Source organism: Rhamphochromis sp. 'chilingali', assembly GCF_963969265.1.
Source record: "Rhamphochromis sp. 'chilingali' genome assembly, chromosome: 1".
Taxonomy (NCBI): Eukaryota; Metazoa; Chordata; class Actinopteri; order Cichliformes; family Cichlidae; genus Rhamphochromis; species Rhamphochromis sp. 'chilingali'.
The window spans coordinates 45,557,446-45,576,916 of NC_137929.1; the positions used below are offsets into that span (position 1 = coordinate 45,557,446).

The following is a 19,471-nucleotide window of genomic DNA, read 5'->3' on the forward strand; positions in this document are numbered from 1 at the left end:
AGACGAGGAACCATCATGGAAGGACAGGCCCCTGCACGGTATGTACCACCGGCAGATAGAGGAGGTGGCTGATATCCAGAAATCCTACCAGTGGCTGGACAAAGCTGGACTGAAAGACAGCACAGAGGCACTAATCATGGCAGCACAAGAACAAGCTCTGAGCACAAGATCCATAGAGGCTGGGGTCTATCACACCAGGCAAGACCCCAGGTGCAGGCTGTGTAAAGATGCCCCAGAGACAATCCAGCACATAACAGCAGGGTGCAAGATGCTAGCAGGCAAGGCATACATGGAACGCCATGTGCTGGGTGTTTTTATATATATATATATATTAGGGGTGCAACGATATTCGTATCGATATTGAACCGTTCGATAACGTGCTTTCGGTTCGGTACGCGTATGTATCGAACAATACAACATTTGTAATTTATTTTATCAACTTTCCTTCTGACGATGCTGTCTGTGTGGAGCGCTCAGTGAATCTGCGTTCGACTACTCCGCCTAGGCTGCACTGTCGAGCGCAGATCCACTGAGCGCTCCACACAGACAGCATAGACAGAAGGAAGAGCGCAGGGCACCTCCCCCACCCTCATTCAGATCTGGCGTTTGGAATTATTTTGGTTTTCATGTGACGTATGACCCTGAAGGTAAGTGAGTCATGGACTAAAGTAAAACAGTATGTTGGATGTGCCATGCAATGCTCAATTACATGGGTGGGAACTAGTGTGTTAGCGCAGTTAGCTCGTTAACGTGTTGGCCGTCTAGCCCCATGCACGGGGCGATCGGCGGTAGCTCGTTAACGGAGATTTGCCATGTTGTGGTGTTAAGGTCATTTCAACGAGATTAACCTGAAAGCACTAGTGGGAACACAACGAATATGACTGCACATTTACGCCGACATCATCCTAGTGCAAAGACAAAAACAACAAGCATGCTACTAACTTTAGCCGAGTCATTTAGACAGCTGTTAGCACATGATTCTCCTTATGCTGCTGAGAATATAACCCAGAAGAAGCGGATAGTATAGCTTTTATTTTGGAAAGAGACATTTCTCTGTAATAAACTCTCTTTTCCAAAGATGAGTGATTCCTCAATCAGATACAGGGCTTGCAATATCGCTAGCCTGACGTCCTGGGGCTAGCGATTTTTTCAGTCGGGCTACCAAAATCTATCTCTTCCCTGCCCGTCGGGCTATTGTAAGAAGGAAAAATATATGTCAATGCTTTTGCATTCTTTCAGAAATGTAGCTGGGTAATTATGTCATTGGCATCGGTGAGCCACTGTCAATATGTGACATATTGAAATCGCGTTTGAATTTGCGCTTGTTTTTTTGCTTTCACTTTGCAATCGTGCGAACTGCAGATAGAGAGCGACAGCACTGATCTGTGAGTGATGATAATTTGTGCACCAATTCCTCTGACATCGTCTTATTAATCGTTAGCTTACTATGCAAACATGACAAGTGAAATCTCCCGCAGCTTAAACATGTGAGAGGTTGATCGCGCAGAGAATCGCTGAGCTTATGTGAGTCCGTGTGTAAAAGCAGCAGGATATATATTTTAGTTCTGCTGCCAAATAAGACAGGTCAGGGTGAAGAAGTGACAGCCAAAGAAAAGCTTACCACAAAACGGAGAAGTTATGACAAATCAGACTATAAGGCAAAAAGAAAGTGCAGCTTTATGGTTTCATGGACAAAAGAATTTCTGTGGCTGCGATATGACGAGCTAAAAAACAACACGCACAAGGGTTAGGGTTAAATTTAAAAACTGTACTTTTGAGTTAAAATATATATTTATAATTTTAATAAATGACAAATTAAAAAGGCATGAACATTTTTTTTGTATCGAAAAAATATCGAACCGTGACACCAAAGTATCGAACCGAACCGAACCGTGAATTTTGTGTATCGTTGCACCCCTAATATATATATATATATATATATATATATATATATATATATATATATATATATATATATATATATATATATATATATATATATATATATATATATACACACACACACATTTGAAATTCCTGATGATATGAACCAAAGCGTTCTAATTTGGACTTATTACTCAATAAGGTCAGATGGTTTTTCGAGTTGGTTTTGAAGTTGGTTCAATTGAGTAATTTGGCACACCTCAGCCTTATTCTCAGTTTCTCTTCCTTAAAAATGACATGCCAATCTTTGGCTAACTGCATTTTAGGAATCACCTTGTTGGCACAGCGCTGTTGTTTTATGCTTGTCAAACTGTGCTATTTTTGACATTTACCTTAGATTCAACTAAAGAAACAAATTTTTTTGTTTGTTTTGTTTTTTGTAATTTATTTTGCAACACTTTGTGTTGACTCAACACTGGCTCATTCACTTTCTCTGAAAATTGTCAGGAACAAGGAATGGGCTTAAAATGAGTGAAACAGCAGTTAATCTTCTGTCCCTTGAAGTGGACAGAAGGTCTAGTTTAGGATGGTTGAGTGAGACAGAAAGGATTTTCCTCAGAACTGTGGAGGTGGAGCCATGCTTAGAGCTGTTAGGAGATGAGGTGGAGGTGGAGGAAGGTCAGACATGACATTCCAGGTTTTGAGGAGCCAGGGAAGAAGCAAATTAATGACCCTCAAACTTCATTATGGATAAGAAGTATTGTGTGAGCCAGGACTCTGAAGTTGTGGGATTTGGTTTCTCAGCTGCCATATAGAAAGGGAGCCATCGTTCCATGACAGCCTTGTTGCACTCTGTTTAAGACAGTTCTCTCTTTCCAGTAGCCTTTATTAAAGTCTATTCAATTCAACTCCTTATTTATATAGGGACAAATCTACACAGTCTCTTCAAGGCACTTTATATAAAACCAGAGCAATCAGGCCATCCCCAAGTATAAGCACTTGACGACAGTGGGAAGGAAAAACTTCCTGGGCCTTAGGACATAAATAGAAACAGTTTACTTCAAAACTACAAGTGCATATTAATTTCTTTTAGGGGTGGGGTTGGAAGAGGTTAAGCCAAGTTGTATTTAGCATTGTCCTTGTTATTCAAGGCTTTTTTGTGATATTGCTGCCTTCTGCTGGACAGTTGGGTGTCCCAATAACTTTCATTCTGAATTAACTTGACTACACAGAAGGTCTCTTTAGTGTACTTCAACTCCTGGAGCGATTGGTGGGGGGAGGGGGGGGGGGGGATAATTCATGAGAAATCCACAGATTGTGACAGTGAACCCAGCAACTATAGTTGCTCTACACCACCTTTAAAGATCATCTTTGATTGTACTACACCTTGCTCTGGTTGCATCTGCATCGACTGGCACATTTTCTAGCCGCCCATGTGTTGGTTTAAGTTGGCAGTGTTTGAATGCTGATTCTGTTGAGTTAAAAAAAAAAAACTAAAGGCCATTGTGTTTGTGTGTGTGTGTGTGCATGAGTATGTGTGTTTGTGTGCCTTACTGGCCCTTTAAGCCAGCTGTGATTGAAAGGACAGTGTGTGTGTGTGTGTGTGTGTGTGTGTGTGTGTGTGTGTATGAGTCAGCTATAGTGCACTATGGTCTGTGCTACGTTTGTCTCGCGTCTGTGGGGAGTGAGGGAGACAGCTGAGAGCTGCAGATAGACCACTCGCTCTCTCAGTTCTGACTCGTGTCTCTTATTCTCATTTCGCCCTTTCTCTTTCACTGCCATGGATCTCTTTTTATTTTAAGGATACGTTTTCTATATTGTCACCCTCATATGGATCACAGTGTGCTTCTTGCTCGGATTTGACAGCTGTGTGTGTGTGAGCCATGCTACGCGTGTTCATTCTGTGTGCAGAGCGGTTGCAAACGCCGGACGATGACATCAGTGATGCCTACTGCAGCGTCACCTATGAAGGTACGGACGGCTTGTTCATGGGGCCTGAAGGGAAAAAAAACAGCTGAGAAGTTGTTATTTGAAAGTGACCTCTGATTATCTTTCATGGGGTGGGGCAGAGAAAGAAGAGCTTACAGGAAAAAGAGACAGACCTAGAGGAAGAGGGAGAGAGAGGAGATGAGGATGTGAGCAACATGAAGAGTTAAAGCAGTCCAGAAAGTATGCCGACTGTGTTTCCAGTAAAGCACCTCTGTGTTTATAGATACCTGCAGTCTTTCAGCAGAGTTTATCTTATGAGGCACTTCCTCGCTCGGCTTCAATTGCAGCTTCAGTTTACACTTCAATTTAAAGTAACATCCAGGTTCTTATATTTAGGTGACCTGATAAAAAAAAGAAATCTTGTTAAATGAACTGAGATTTCACACAGTCATGGTCTACATAAAACAAAGAAGTTATTCTTGTACATGACAAATGTCTGACTGTCTCTTTTGTGCTCCCATGAAATTGCCATTTGTGGTTATGAGTGATCTGTCGTGATAGCCGTTGGCCTGATAGTCTTGAAATTTAATCCACTCATTCACTTCCCCCCTTAGAATGAATTATAATAGATCACTGCAACATTTCAACTGTCCAATAAATTGGTTTAATTTATTGAGCAAATTCTAGCTTACCTTCTAACAAGTTTAAAAACTTTGGTAAACATTATACCTACTAAAGACTTGTATGCTAATGTTGTTACTGTTAGCTGTTATCTTTAAGTAGAGGAACTGAACCCTGAGCCTGAAACCTGAACAGAAATCTGAAACTTCAATTTTAAGTTAAAGTAGAGTGCATTTAATTCCACAGGCCTCAGGTTTATAACCAAATACCAGCAACATTTCGTCCAAAACTAAACGTTGTTTAGTTGTGATTAGCAGATGCTAAGTAGCATGCTAAGGTTTGGAATTGGTAACCATTGCCATAATTATTATTCTGTCCTATTATTCTGAAACATTTGTATTATTTGAAAATTAATTAATGTAGATTCAAGATGTGTAGAGTTTTCCATGGATCTCTTTTGGATCACACTTTTCTATGTGCCTACAGGTCATTTCAAAGAGCTTGATGTTTAGCTGCAGAGCATTCAGATGTAACCTGACTTCAAATCTGTTAGTGCATTTCTGTACTTTGTGCCAAAATGGTGTGGAGTACAGAAGTTTCGATCTAATTTCAGGACACTGGAGGCACACTTAAAAATAATAAAACCAGTTCATGAAGGATTCATTTAAAGCCCCAAAAAGCAAATACAAAACTCAAATCCAGAAATAACCAAGGCACAACACACACTTTGCCCAAGACTGAAGGGACAGCAGGGCTATTTATACACCGAGGGCTGTTAGGCACTAAAACGATTGTAATGACTGAAGTCCGTATTCACTCCTGTTAACAGGACTGCAACACATAAAACATAGAAATACCAAGGACCACAGCATTTTGTCATTCTGCTCGAGTGTTCAGCAAAAAAAGACTTTTGGACTTTTATGGACAAAAATATTTTATGTCTCAGCCGATGTAAAGCTTGGATAACTTGTTACTCTGAGCAAATTTTAAGTATCTGGAACGTTTGTCTATGTTCAAATTAACAGTAAACACACTGGTACTAATCTTGTATCCCAGCTGAGGGAAGTATTTTATTCATTTATTTATTCATCATTTGTTTGCTTTTAACATTTGGTTTGTTTTTTGAAAAGACTGTTTTGTCTTAAATGTGTCATGAACTCTTGACACTATGACTATGCACAAATGTTTCCCTGTGTGATATAGGCCACACACACACACACACACACACACACACACACACACACACACACACACACACACACACACACACACACACACAAGCCTGTTCAGCTAACTTAGTGAGGACCTTCATTGACATAATGATTTCCCTAGCCCCCCTTACCCTAAACCTAACCATAACCTAATTGTAACCCTGACACTTCTGCAAGTCCTCTTTGCAATCTGTTTCAGGACAAACAAGTGTGTCATCCATCCATCATCTTCCAGTTATCCATAGAGGATCCCAAGGCATTCCTAGGCTTACGGGTTCTTTATTTACAATGGGATATTCCAGCTGAATGTCTGGAAACCACCCTGAACAGATGGATGAGGAACCTCAACGGTCTCCTTTTAACATGGAGGAGCACTGGTTTCATCATACAAAACTGCAGGCTTCTATGCACACTTAAAAATGGCATGATGACTTCCTGAAAGCAAAAAGATGAAATGCTTGGTTCTATGTCTTTGGCTTGAACAAATGAAAATATTCTAATATTCTAATATGGATCACAAAAAAGAGTTAAATTTTCCAGCATGCAGATAGTTTATCCTGTCTTGAGGTCGGCAACATTTGCAGGTGAAATTCATGTCTAGTTAACCCTTGGAGACGAGAGATTTTGCAGTAAGTGGTCAATCAGAAATTCATATTTTCTATAGATGTGGATCTGATGTTGTGCTGTATAAAATGTTGCCTTACATAAAAGCTGCAATATAGTTTTATTGGAGAAAAACAAGTGATGCTCTTAGGATCAAGCAGTTCTTGCACAATCTTTAATGCATCACTGAAATCACTGTCTTTAAAATGTGACCATTTGGCAGATTTAAATGCCTGAATCATAGTAATGGTGAAACAACATAATCAGACTTTGTGTAATTATCAAAATTTGCAATACGATATAGTCTCCTGCATGCAAATGAAAAAGTGGTCATTACTGTGGTGGGTTAGGACAAAAACTCTGTGGCTGCTCAGTGAAAACATTGACGAACAGCTGAACACTCAGGTTGTTGTTGAGCTTCTCCTCCTCACTGATACAGTGGAACCCCGACTTACGAAATTAATTCATTCCCGAGGCTCTTTCGTAAGTTGAAAATTTTCGTAAGTCGAAGCACCCATCGCGTCTTTTGAGTGAACGATAGGCTATAGGCTAATTGCTAACTGCAACAACAATACGTCGTTCAAGTGTAACAGCAAAGCGCAAGTATGAAAGCCAAGGGGGTTGTCACATGATTCGGAAGGCATTGTGAGCATTGTAGGCATTCTGGGCTCAGCCAATCAGAGCCAGCAGATTTTCGTTAGGTGGGCATTTTGCCGTAACACGGGAAGAAATATTGCCGTTAAGTGCCTTTGTAACTTGAATTTTCCGTTAAATGGGGTATTCGTAAGTCGGGGTTCCACTGTATCTGACACTTGTTCTGCTTTAACTCATCTGCTCCCCCTGATAGCTGAATGCTGTCTCTGCTGTGTCTGCTGCATCTGCTCCTAAAAACTGCTGCATCATTTCTTTGAATCAGTAAGGCCTCAAATGCTACTGAAGAAGAAAGGATAGTAACAGATACCCTGGTTTGGAAAGTGGAAGCTCATTAGATTATTTCGATCGTTTCTGTCCTAGCATCATCTGGTTTCTCTGCAGTGAGTCTAGGATTGTGTAAAGGCAGGAGACTGGACCTCAGAAATAAAAAAAAATGCAGAGACTTTCATCTGGGAATGAATAAGGGGAATTTTATTGCACTAAATCAGATCCTACGTTAACACAAAAATCAACTGACAAGCATACCACATTCACTGTGTTGTAAAGTCAGGATGGCTAACATGGTACGAGAGCTAATCGCACATCAGGCTGATAAAGAGCATTGTAGTTTAATGGCTCTATAGTGTAGCTGGTTTAGTTCAGCACTTAAACGTGAAACCACAACCTCTGAACCTAATGCAGCAGTGCGGGTTTGATTCCATCATGAGGTCCTTTGTCTTTGTTTTCAGCCAGTTACTTCCAGTTTTAGTTTGATTCTTTGTTGTCTCGTGTGCCTTTAGTTTCACTTCCCCTTGTCATCTTGAATAGTTTCAGCTGTCTCATAGTGGAAATGCATGAACGTGCCTGCATTCCTTTGTTGTGTCATACTGTGTTCCTCCCATGTTAGTTCAGTTAGTATTTTTTCCCTGCTGGTGTCGGCTGTATTTTTGATCTTCATTATGTTGTATTCTAGGTTATCATCTCCCTTTTCGTTCTCTTTAAGTAGTGATGTCAAAGGCAGGTCTGAAGCTATTTTGCTGGAATTTTACAAGGTTAATTTTATATACGCATAAAATAAACTGAAACTGTGTTTTTTTCAGTTAATCATATAATCAAGTGTAATTAGATCTGCTGACTGCCTCAGAAGAACAAGATGTGTGAGCACAGGGCAGATGAGAGGATGCTGCAGGAAAAGAGAGGAACAAACAGACAAGACACAGACTGACATGGCTTAGTTCATCAACACGGTTTACCTACATATGTGAACTTCCTTTAAATTTTATTTAAGATCAGAAAGTTTTCAATTACATTATACTTACGTGTTCAGCTTCCTTACAGTTTGATAATGGTAACAAAGCAGAGTTCAGACAGTTTAATCTATTACTAAATTTACTTTAGATAGTGAGATAGAGTGCATACAATTTAAAAAAGCAGACACCAAGTATGAGAATTTGATGTTACTATGAGAGGACTATTTTGAGAATATGGGTTCAGATGACTGAAAAGCTGTTTAATGTAGATGTTTAAAGGTGATAATTAGTTACACACACAAAAAAGTTTTGGGTCTGTTTTCTTTGAACAGCTGGGTACATTTGTAGGTACCAAAGTTCATATTTACTCAAGTGCTGGTCTCAAAACTCTCAGTAACATTTTATCTTTGCAGGTTGTTGCAGTTTATTTTCTGGCATGGTTCTGGGTCGCAGTGTTTATGAATCTTTTTTGGTTATTGTTGTTGATCTCAAAGAATGGGTTACATTTACTAGTTTAGTTTTCTTGTGCTTTTGAGTTTTCTGATTGTACTATCATCTGTTGTGGTTCAGATGATTTTAGGTTGTTTAGTTTCATGTCCTGTCCTTAGTGTCTCCTGTGGAAGTCAGTCTTGTCTCCATGTTTATTTACATCTCTGTTTCTTTCTCTTTCGCTCTCTCTCTTCTTCGCCTCAGTCATGTCTCTGTGTTCTGTCTCGTTACCTGTTCTCATGTTCGTCTCTTGGGTGTTTCATTCTTTTTCTCTTGAGTCGGTCGTGTGTTTCCATGTTTGTTTAACCTCATCTTAGTGTCAAGTTTGCATGTCCTTGTCTGCGTCTCGGTGTTCGTGCTACTTCCTGTTTTATTTTGACAGTTTTTGTCTCTTGTGTGTTATGTTCAGTTTTGCTTCCTCTGTCTAATTACGACCAATTTGTTCCCGCTGTGTTCAAATGTGTTCCCTGATCTTCCTGATCACTCATCAGTGTATATATTGTCTCTATTTTCCTCTGTTTCTGTCAGTGAGTCTGTTCATCTACAGCTATGATCCTGGCGGTCCAGGGGTCCCAGTGTTTTCCCAGTTCAGTGTTTCTTGATTAGTTCGTCATTCAATCTGATTTTCTTATTTTTATGCTGTTTTGCCTGTCAACCTGAATAAACGGCTCACCTTCTGTTAACTCCAGTCTCCACGCATCTGCATTTGGGTCCTCTCGCTGCTCCACTCAATCTGCTGCTGCAGATCTTGACACTTTCTTGGATGCATGCTGATAAGTATAGTCTTATTTGTTTGTTTAAATTGAATTTTTCTACTTTCCTAAGGGTTCTGACAAAAAGGCCTAGAGACCGGTTGGCAACTGGCATCAACCACACATCCTTAGGGACAAACAAATTGAATGACCGGTTGGTGTGTGGTTGCTGACAGTTGCTAGGTGGTGATGTCTGCAAAAAGGTTAGCAGATTCACACCCATAATTTTCATTTAAAAACAAAAAAAGTACATTTGTCCTGTAATAGACAGCAATGTCAAGCAAACAATCACCAGTAATTTGGGGAATAGACATTTTTCCCTATGGTTGTCAGGGGACCATTGTGTGAACTCTAGGGTCATGTGACTGAAACAAAAGGTTTCATAGCAACCTTAAGCACACGCTTGCCAACTGGTCAGGACATACATATTTTTTTTAGCCTAGTAAGAATTGGCTTAAAGGGGTTGCTGACTGGTCTCTAGGCCTTAAGTACAGATAATAAACACACTGGTGTAACTAGCTGCTCTTGAGTAGTTTGTACTTGAACTTATCAACTTTTAAGATTGCGTATAATCAGCTTCAAAGATCCAAAGTTATCTTAAAGGATCAAAGAGAAATTTACTTCACATGGGACACACTGAGTCGAGACTGAAGGCAGACAGAGATGCCCCAAAGTAAAAGAAATCACAACTGTTACTATTACAATATAAAGAAGAACTGATGTAAGATGAAAACATTTTGGACATAAAGTATAACATTGATACAGCAGCACGGATACACTCCGGCAATTTTCAACATTTAATCAGAGGGTGAAATTTTGTAGGTATCCTGAAAAATCAGATGAAACTCAGCTTTCAGTTACTGAATAAGAAGCATACTGACAGCCTACTTCTGTTAGTACTTCTCATGCAGATGACTAGTTTATTTTCTCACCACTTTTCATAAAATACCATTTTAGAAATCAATTATAAATATATTATTGTAAAGCTTGTGTTAAAAACCTTTCATTAAAAAACAATCCCATGAACTAGTTGCACGACAGCTTGTAGGACCCTTTTATTAACAAGTGACTCATAGATTAACAATATTTCTTATTGTTTTATTGCTCAACACCTCATATTTTTTTCAAAACATTTCAGTATAATGTTTACATTGTGAGGCATAACTTATTGGAAGGTGATTCAGGTTTTCCTGAACCACACTCACTTTATTCCAAATTTTAAAAATTTGGGGTATGTGTGTCCCCCACTTTACATCTGCAGGTGGTGCTATCTCCCTGTGCATCTAGCTGGCACTGGAATTTATGTGTCTTAGAGTTAAGGCTCACAACTCTTCAACTCTGCTGCAGATAGCCTACATTTTTCTGACAGAATGTTTAAATTAACCTTTTATAAATGTTCCACAACTTATCTCAGTGCAACTAAAACTTTTGGATTTTTCGACCTGATTTCGCTGCGAAGGGCACACATAGTCTAGTTGATCATTTCAACCAATTAAGATCGTGTCTTGTACAAGAAAATGCCAATTTTGAATTGATAAATCTAACTAAACAAAAGCCACTGAAACTCCTGGAATCATATACCAGTTAATTTTCTAGGATTTTGAAGGAAATCCAGAACATTGTTCCAAATTCCATAAGAACTGTTGGTTTTAGCAAAGGTGATGGTTTACTGAAAACATGAGAGAGATGGAAGCAAATAAAGGGATTAAGAGAGAGACTGAAGTGAAAGAGGTGTGCAGGAAAATATTTGGGCAAGACAAGGAAATAACCAGAAGACGAGAGGAAAAGAGCACAGGAAATGTTGAGATTTCCTTTGGTTGTTGGGTTCCTGACATATTTGCTCACTGCCCTCTTTCCCTCCGGGAGTGTTACAGTGAGAAGAAAGAGACATCTCCGACTGAGAAGAAGAGCTTTTATTTTGTAGTTACTGAAAGAGGGAGATGTTGTGAGGCAATGTGGAGAAGCTATCTGAGGATATTTTCCTTTCTGATTTTTCTGGATTTTCATTCATCTTTCTGACTATTTTTCTTTCATGTTTTTGGTCATCAGTTTTTGGCAAATAAGGAAATAAGTTACTGATTGATTTATCTCTTCTTTTTGGTCTTTACCTTGTAACTTTTTCGCCGCTACTGCTTTGGTTGTTTTCATTACAAACTCCCTGTAGTCATGTAATCAGCGGTTCATTCGGCACTGGATCCACCTTGTATTAACCCTGTGACAGTGGGATTTGATTTTTTTCATTTCTGAGCGAGTTTTTACAGCCTTTCAGCTTTCAGGATCGTGCTGCGTTCAACATGTTACGCTGTATTATTCAGCGAGCCAACAACTTGAAACACTCTGACCCTCAGGCCAGTGTCATTTTCAGAGGTAAGAGGATTATGGGACGTTCAGGGCATGCATAAAGTCAGGGAATAATAGGATCAACTTGGAAAGTTGGCTGTTAAAAATATCAAGTAACATGTTCAAAATAAAACTGTTTCAGTTCTCTTAGCTTGTTCTTTGGTTTTTGGAAATATCTGTTTCTTTGGCTGCTGAAAGCTCAAGCTGGTGTGTGTGTGTGTGTGTGTGTGTGTGTGTGTGTGTGTGTGTGTGTGTGTGTGTGTGTGTGTGTGTGTGTGTGTGTGTGTGTGTGGTGCTTTTTTAAATTTCATTTGACTTGAAAATTAAGGTGTAATATATGTAATTTGTAAAATTATGTTACTGTAGAAATAACAGACCATTGAGTTGATTGTAGTATTGCTGATGTCCAAGTTGAGTTTCGAATGAAAGACACACAATTCTTGAGTCTGTGTGTCTGGATAAATAAACTAGACATTTCACTGCAGCTATTGTACACCGTTTTTATCCAAGAATATAACTATGCACATATCTGTGAGAGATATCTAAGAAATGTGGGTTGCAAATGCTGGGAGTTGAGGTGAATGCTTTTGAATGGGAAATGTCTTAGCCATTTATGTTCTTCTTTTACATTTTTTTTTTTTTACATACATACACAGACTGCTGGTAACATAATATAACTAAATTGAATTAACTGAGTGTCTTTATTGCATGTGAAATTTCGGATCACCCGTTGTGCTAACAAGTTAGGTTTTTATTCTTAACTGATTCTAGAAAGCCAGGGTAACTAGCTATTTGGCTAATTAGCTTTGAAGCATACTGATATTATTCCCACTAAAAGTTGTTCATGTTATTTATATAATTATGGCACTTTCACTGTACTCACATGTTTACCTTAAATTAAAGAAAAAAAAAGGAGTTCAGCTAGCATAAGCTGTCTCTTTGTCATTCAAAGCCTGTCAGATATGACTTTTGCAGCTTATTTTATAATCTCAGACATTTTTTACTGTGACATTGTTTTTAAATTAGGCAATAACACAAATAAATATACTGATGACGAAAGTCAAATATGGTGGCTAAACAGATGGCTAACAGTGGCACTCAACACTGAACTTACTGGTGTTTAAATTTAATTCTATTACTAATGGTTATTAATCTGTCATTGCTGGAATCTAAAAAAGTACTGCATGAATGAAATTATTGAACTGCACCACTAATGTAGGTGGTCCTATCACTGCAGAAAATCTATGAATGGTAAATGGACTGGTACTTATATAGTGCTTTTCTACTCAGTTTGAGCACTCAAATGTAACGTCTTGATGCATTCTTAATCATCCAGGTAAGTAAATCTCCAAAAGTTGATTAGGTTTATCTGGACGTAGCTCTTTCAGTGGGAGAAACGTTTTGTCACTCATCCAAGTAACTTTTTCAATCTCAGCTGACTGCAGGTTTCCCCAATCTTATAAACAGTAATGCATGAAACTAGCACCACTGAATGAACAATGGGCTGGGAGGTTTCTAAATCATGATTATGCAAATTCTCATGACCATTGATCAACAACCACTGATCAAAGACAGCTGATCAATGGCCATTGATCAATGAATGGGACCTCCCAGCCCATTGTTCATTCAGTGGTGCTAGTTTCATGCATTACTGTTTATAAGATTGGGGAAACCTGCAGTCAGCTGAGATTGAAAAAGTTACTTGGATGAGTGACAAAACGTTTCTCCCACTGAAAGCGCTACGTCCAGATAAACAGAGTCCACTTTTGGACACTATAAGTTGCGTGAAATCACCTTTTATTATTTATTCAGGACTTAAAGCCAGAACTGCAGCCTCCAGTCTAGACTTTGGTGTCTTAAAATCAGAAAAATGCCTAGGACACAACAAAGTAAACCAACAAAGTTTTGGATTGTCATGTCATGATTCTGTTGGTTTTTGCCATGATTTCAATATTGGATAAATGCAGAAGCTCAAAGATTCCCAGTTTATAGAGAGGGAGATGTTGCAACACCTAAAAAGATGGAGAAAACAAACAAAATAAATCTTCTTCTACTCTTGTACCAGCGCTAGATTTCTTTCTGGTTGGCGACACCTATTGTTCAGTAGAATACTGCAGCATGTGGGACACGCCCTCTTCTCCATTATTCATGCTGACAGGGCTGTGGTGATGTCACAATCAGCGACAATAAATGAGCTCTTAGCTACTTTGCCTCAGCGGCATTCCTGTTTTCCGATCTGATTTTCGTGTAGGCCTACTTTCCATGACTCAGTATCTGACTCCTTTATGAAGAGCGCTCTGCTTTCTACTTCCTGCCTTTGTCCTAACAGTTTTCTCGTGCCATCACACAAATACTTGTATCGTCGTCTTACCTCAATCTATTGCTAATTTTAAATTGAGTGCACAGATCAACAGCCCACTTTTAACAAAGACTAGTGTAAGTCTCTTTCACGGTTTAATAAGCGACGTGCCAGCAGATGTTTTTCCTATTTTGTTTACTCATGCATATCTCACTCTCCTCATACACTCTTAAATTAAGTGAATTTGGTGCAGTGACTCTGCATCTTTCCTTTTCCAGCAGAGCCAGACACCTTAAGCATCAAAAATGAATGATATAATCCATTTATATACTTAAAAAAGCATGGAAAATAAATGAGTTGGTGGCTTTTTCCCCAAAAAACTGTTCCAATAACTTGAAGAATTTAGAGTTCGAAAGAAAAATGACAGAAAAATTGAAAGAGAATTTCCTCCCATCAAGAACACAGATACCATGTCCATTTTTAGAAATCAGAGATGTTAGTTGAGCAACTGTTATATGAACTGACTAATCTCAACGGATCCAGAGGGAGGGATATGCATTTTCTGCATTTAATGTATTCAAAACGGTTTGTGGAAATGTATCCCAGAGTTTCCAGAGCAATTCTGGCCTATAATAGTGACCAATACAATAGACATTTTCATGGAAACTCTTTCTGCACAAGGTTATGGTGAGTACTAATGCACAGACAGATGACTGTTTTTTTTCCTACGCTGTGTTTGTGAGCAATGAGTCTATGGGTGCTGTGATTAAATCTGGCAGCGTGTGCTGGTGTTTGTGTCCTAAAGGCAGGATTTCCGGCCAAAGTGTTGTTATTGTCAGTGAGTGTTGTTCTCAATCAAAACAGAAATAAAAGCTGGCAGCACTGTACTATTTATAATGTGGATCCCCCATGTGGGTCAGACTCAGCTGCTGGTACTGTTCTCAATTACTCCACACAGACACTCCTTAACCAAACAGGAGGCAACAATACTAAACCCTTAACACTTCAAGTCTACAAACTGTGACATAGTCTCTATTTCCAAAGTCACTTCTTGAAAATAATTAAAACATAGTAACATTTACACATAAATTGTATATTGTTCAGTTTCATATTACTGCTTTAAATTGTCAGTATCAGTCATCAAAGTATCATTGGCTAAAATACAGAACCATGAGTTACTCCTAAGGAATGAATGAGAGACACTGTAAAAGTGCTCAAGCAGAGTGCAAACGCACACAATAAGAACCTAGAAAACACATCAAATACGTAAACTGAGATATTTCATTATTTCTAATCTCTCCAAATATTATTGGTCCAAATATATCAGGCTCTGAAAACTACATGGGTGATTGGTTGTTCATGTGACCATAACTCCTTAAACTTTGAGCTGACTTTAAAAATTCATGTCCACACACACAGTGAAGGTCTAAATCTAGGTTTCCTATACGTGTCTGAAAACCCAGAGGGCTGCACTATTCTATTCTCAGTTCATAATAGAAATGTGCCAAGCTGAACCGGGAAGTTAATACTGTGCCACTTCCTCTCTGCAGGTTCCAGACTGTGGCACCAGCACTTGGGAGATTTCTAGAGTTGACACGCACAACACATACACATTCACTCATGAATCAAATGTAACCTCTCAACCTTTCTGTGGAAGGGTGGAGATGTTTTTTTGTTTTGTTTTTTTAATATCCCACAAGAACGGAGGCACTCTTACGTAGGTAATTTGTGTGTGTGTGTGTGTGTGCACTTGCTTGGGTGTGTATAGTTGAATTAATGGTTTTATTGCTCTCTGTTTGTGTTTGTGTTCTCAAACTTGGTGATCGCTGTAGGGAAAACAGGAAGGCAAACAACTTTTGTGTGTGTGTGTGTGTGTGTGTGTGTGCATACTGGGAATACATGTATTAAAAATATTAATTGTACTCCAGTTGAAGCCAAAGATATGTGACCAATGACCTTTGGTTTCCAAAAGGGTCTGGAAATTTTTAGACAACCAGACTTGCATGTTTAGAGCGCTAAAAAAAAAGTGTCCACGCAGAAAGAAATTCGCAGAAACGTGGCGACTAGAGACCAGAGAAATTCAACGACATCAGTGACTTCAATCTAATATGCTATCAGGACAATGTGAAGTGGGAAGGTTCCAAATACAGACCGTATGTATAGACGACTGACATAAGTACTGTGACATCACCCACTGGCTTCTGAAGTTCTGTTTTGAAGCCTCGAGATGACTGCTTCCACCCGAACCATGTTGGAAAAGCTAAGATGAGACAAAGAAGTGTCGATCTGACTGTAAAAGCCAACACTCATTGGCTAATGACTCGTGATTGACAAGTCATAAGCGAGCATGTGGTTTTATAACACAGATAATACTATTTTATAACATTGTATGACCAAGACTGATAAAACAGTACCTCATTTTTTATTTAATATAACCCCTAATAAATGACTGAACCCTTCAACTCAGCAGTTTGTCTATGAGATTCAATTCAATATTATTTATTTCATGAAAAATCACAACAACAAAATCACAACAAAAATCAATGCAAAGGCCCTACAATTTTAGAGAGAAACCCCAACTATCAAACCGCCTATGAGCAAGCACTTGGTGACAGTGGAAAAGAAAAACTCCCTTTTAATAGGAAGAAATTTCGGCATAACCTGGCTCAGGGAGGGGCCACCATCTGCTCAAACCATTTGGGGGTGAGGGGAAAAGATGTGATGTTATTTTCCCATGAACTGCTATAGGACAACAAGTCTTTGTTCAACTACAGTTATCACCATAGTGTGGCAGGTTTTTAGGCACAACTGCATTGACTTAATTTTTTTGACCTGGAAGTTATGTCCACGTTTGATACTCCCTGTGGTTCTAAGAAAAACTTGTGTCAACTTTGAGTTGGATGATATGGCAGGGTGATGAATCCAGAAGGTTACCAAGGCAAGCTGAGCCTAGAATGTTGTTGGTGACCAAACCTAAGCAACAAAATGATGTGCAATGAAAAAATAGCTTCCTGTGTGGACACCCTTTTACTTTCATTTTTAGTGTCTCCTATCCTCTTTTTACATTTTTCTGATTCTCTTTTTTGCACATTTTATGCACCAGTTGTTTAAGTTATTCATTCAGCGTTTTTTATTTACTCATGGTTAAAAATCTGTAATTATTCATATTTGACTTTTGTAACCCCCTGACCTTTCTTGTTTTATTTGCACTTGCCTTTAAAATACATCATAATGTAAAAAGCATGTCTGTAAAAGCTCCTCAAGAATAACTTAAGTAATTTTTAAAATAATCTAATCTAATGGGATTATCAGATAAACAACTGCAGTCAATACATGCAAAACTACCGTCATTTGTATCAGCTTCAGCTGTCCTTGGTGACATTTACCAGGAATTAGCATGTCATGGAAATGAAAAGGTAACTTCAAAGATGAAGACAATAGCCATTGACTCTGTTTCCTTTTATCTGGAAGCACCAGTTTAGTCTCTGTCTCAATCAATTCCTGTTTTACCAAAAATAATTGGAAACTGTGATAACTGCCCCCCTGTGTGATAACTCACATTTTCACATATTTGTACACATATTGTTTCATAAGTGGCCTTCAGTATTTGAGTACCTATTCTGGCAGGGTATTAACCTGTCTCACCTCTCACTTCTGGTTAAAGCTGCCCGACAGCGGGCAGGAAATCAGAGCTCCGAACTTCATGTTACAGGAAGCCATGGAAAGATAACACACATATACAAATAAACCTATTGTGTGTCAGTAGTTATTTTAGAGCAGAATATTTATACCACTGTTTATGTGCGAACTTGTTTCTATAGTGCACCTTTTGGAGGAATTACAATAAAATGTATGTCAGTAATCCTCACACAAAATGAGCTGACTAGAATTGATATACTTATATTATTTAATCTTTACAACAACTTAAAATACAGATAATAAAAATTACATAGTAAGTTCAATCTCTGCAATAGTCTTAATTTTGTTTACCAAAAATAGTATATATTTCAACTTTAAACTCTGACTTTAGCAGTTTTTTATGGAGAAGGGTAATTTATTCCAAAGTTTTAAGGTGCAATGTGTAAAGTTTTTTTTTTTGTTCTTATGTTTTAATATTCAGAATAACTTCATGTCTTTGATTAGCATAACCATGAACGAGGGTAACAAAAGTTTCATGTGATGGAGCAGTTCTTCTTATCATTATACAGGTACATGAGTGGTAAAGATAAACAATCCACCCTTACTGGAACATTTAACGATTTTATTCTACACATTTCATTAAAATGTTTGTCAGTGTGGATGGTGTAGGATAGATAGGGGTGACTGCATAGACTTTTCTGAAGGCCTTTACTGAGTTATTATTATGCTTATTCAAAGTTGGAGTAGATCAGGACACATTTTCTTTTCTATTGTTAAAAATATTTTTTTCCACTAATCTGATTTTTAAAATTTGTTTTTTAAGATGGCTATGCTCATAAATGTTGGTCAAAACTTTACTTTGTAAGTAAAGTTTGCACTATTAGTTGAGCTAATAGCAGAGCAAATATATGTGACACACAGGTTTCTAACTTAAGTTGTTGGTTACTGCAAAAAGGAGACTTTCAGGTTTTCCGAGATGGCGTTAAAAATTATTTTTCTCATTTCTGACACAACTTAAGGTCAATATCTGTATTGACAAACAAACATTACATTTTCCATTTTCTATATCTGTTTCAGGGTCCAAGAAGAAGACAAAGGTCATCAAAAACAATCCTAACCCTGTGTGGAATGAGGTAAGTCCTCCATTAAGCCACAAATTCATCAACCCATCATCCGTTAAAGTTCCTAAGTGTGTGATAATGCAATGTCAAATATTAAGTATATTTTAATTATTAATGTGAGAACAAGTTATAACCTAATTTAAAAGTAAGACATTGCTTGGTAAAGAACTCAAAGTGGAAAATGCAGGATGAGTCCTCCTCTTGCATACAGTCCTGGAGTCCTCATCAAAGTGAAGCATCCATAGATTCATATAGAAACTCAAAATACAGACAAAAATAACTGAAAACAAAAAAAGATCTAGTAAAGATATAAAGATAATGTTTTATTTGTTAGAATGGCAGCAGCCTTGCAATTTAGGTAAGTCTGTTGTTATGGTACATTAATCTACCATTGGGTCCTAACAATGCTAGTTTTGACTGCTTCTTTATTCATATCTGGTTGCAACATCAGGCCGCTCAAAGTGAGTAAAATAATTTGCTACCTGAAAGTTAGATCTGACTTGGAAATTTATAATAATTAACATAACTGCTTAAGATAGAAATTTGCTGTATGTAGTCAGCAATTTGCAATTAACGTGAAAGTTAGCATTAGCTAACGTTAGTCAGAAAAAAACCCTGTTTGATTTTACTTACACAAGCCTGTATGAATGATGTTTTGGGAATTGAAATCAACCCTGAATTGGCTTTCCTCTGGGTTAGC

The 19,471-nt window shown here is 38.2% G+C and overlaps 1 protein-coding gene across 7 annotated transcripts in view; it reads left to right on the forward strand.

Moving 5' to 3' along the window:
* Nucleotides 1–3,578: 3,578 nt before the first annotated feature.
* The window catches only part of dysf (dysferlin, limb girdle muscular dystrophy 2B (autosomal recessive)), a 107,290-nt gene continuing 91,397 nt past the window's right edge, over nucleotides 3,579–19,471 (forward strand). For 5 of the 7 annotated variants that reach the window (XM_080903386.1, XM_080903390.1, XM_080903389.1 and 2 more), the window contains exons 1-2: nucleotides 3,579–3,855; nucleotides 18,728–18,783. In XM_080903386.1, coding sequence (XP_080759512.1) covers nucleotides 3,768–3,855; nucleotides 18,728–18,783 — 144 coding nt within the window. In that variant the 5' untranslated portion in view covers nucleotides 3,579–3,767. Of the gene's footprint in view, nucleotides 3,856–11,166; nucleotides 11,740–18,727; nucleotides 18,784–19,471 lie in introns of those variants that run through there. The other 2 variants (XM_080903387.1, XM_080903392.1) reach the window with 1 other exon arrangement.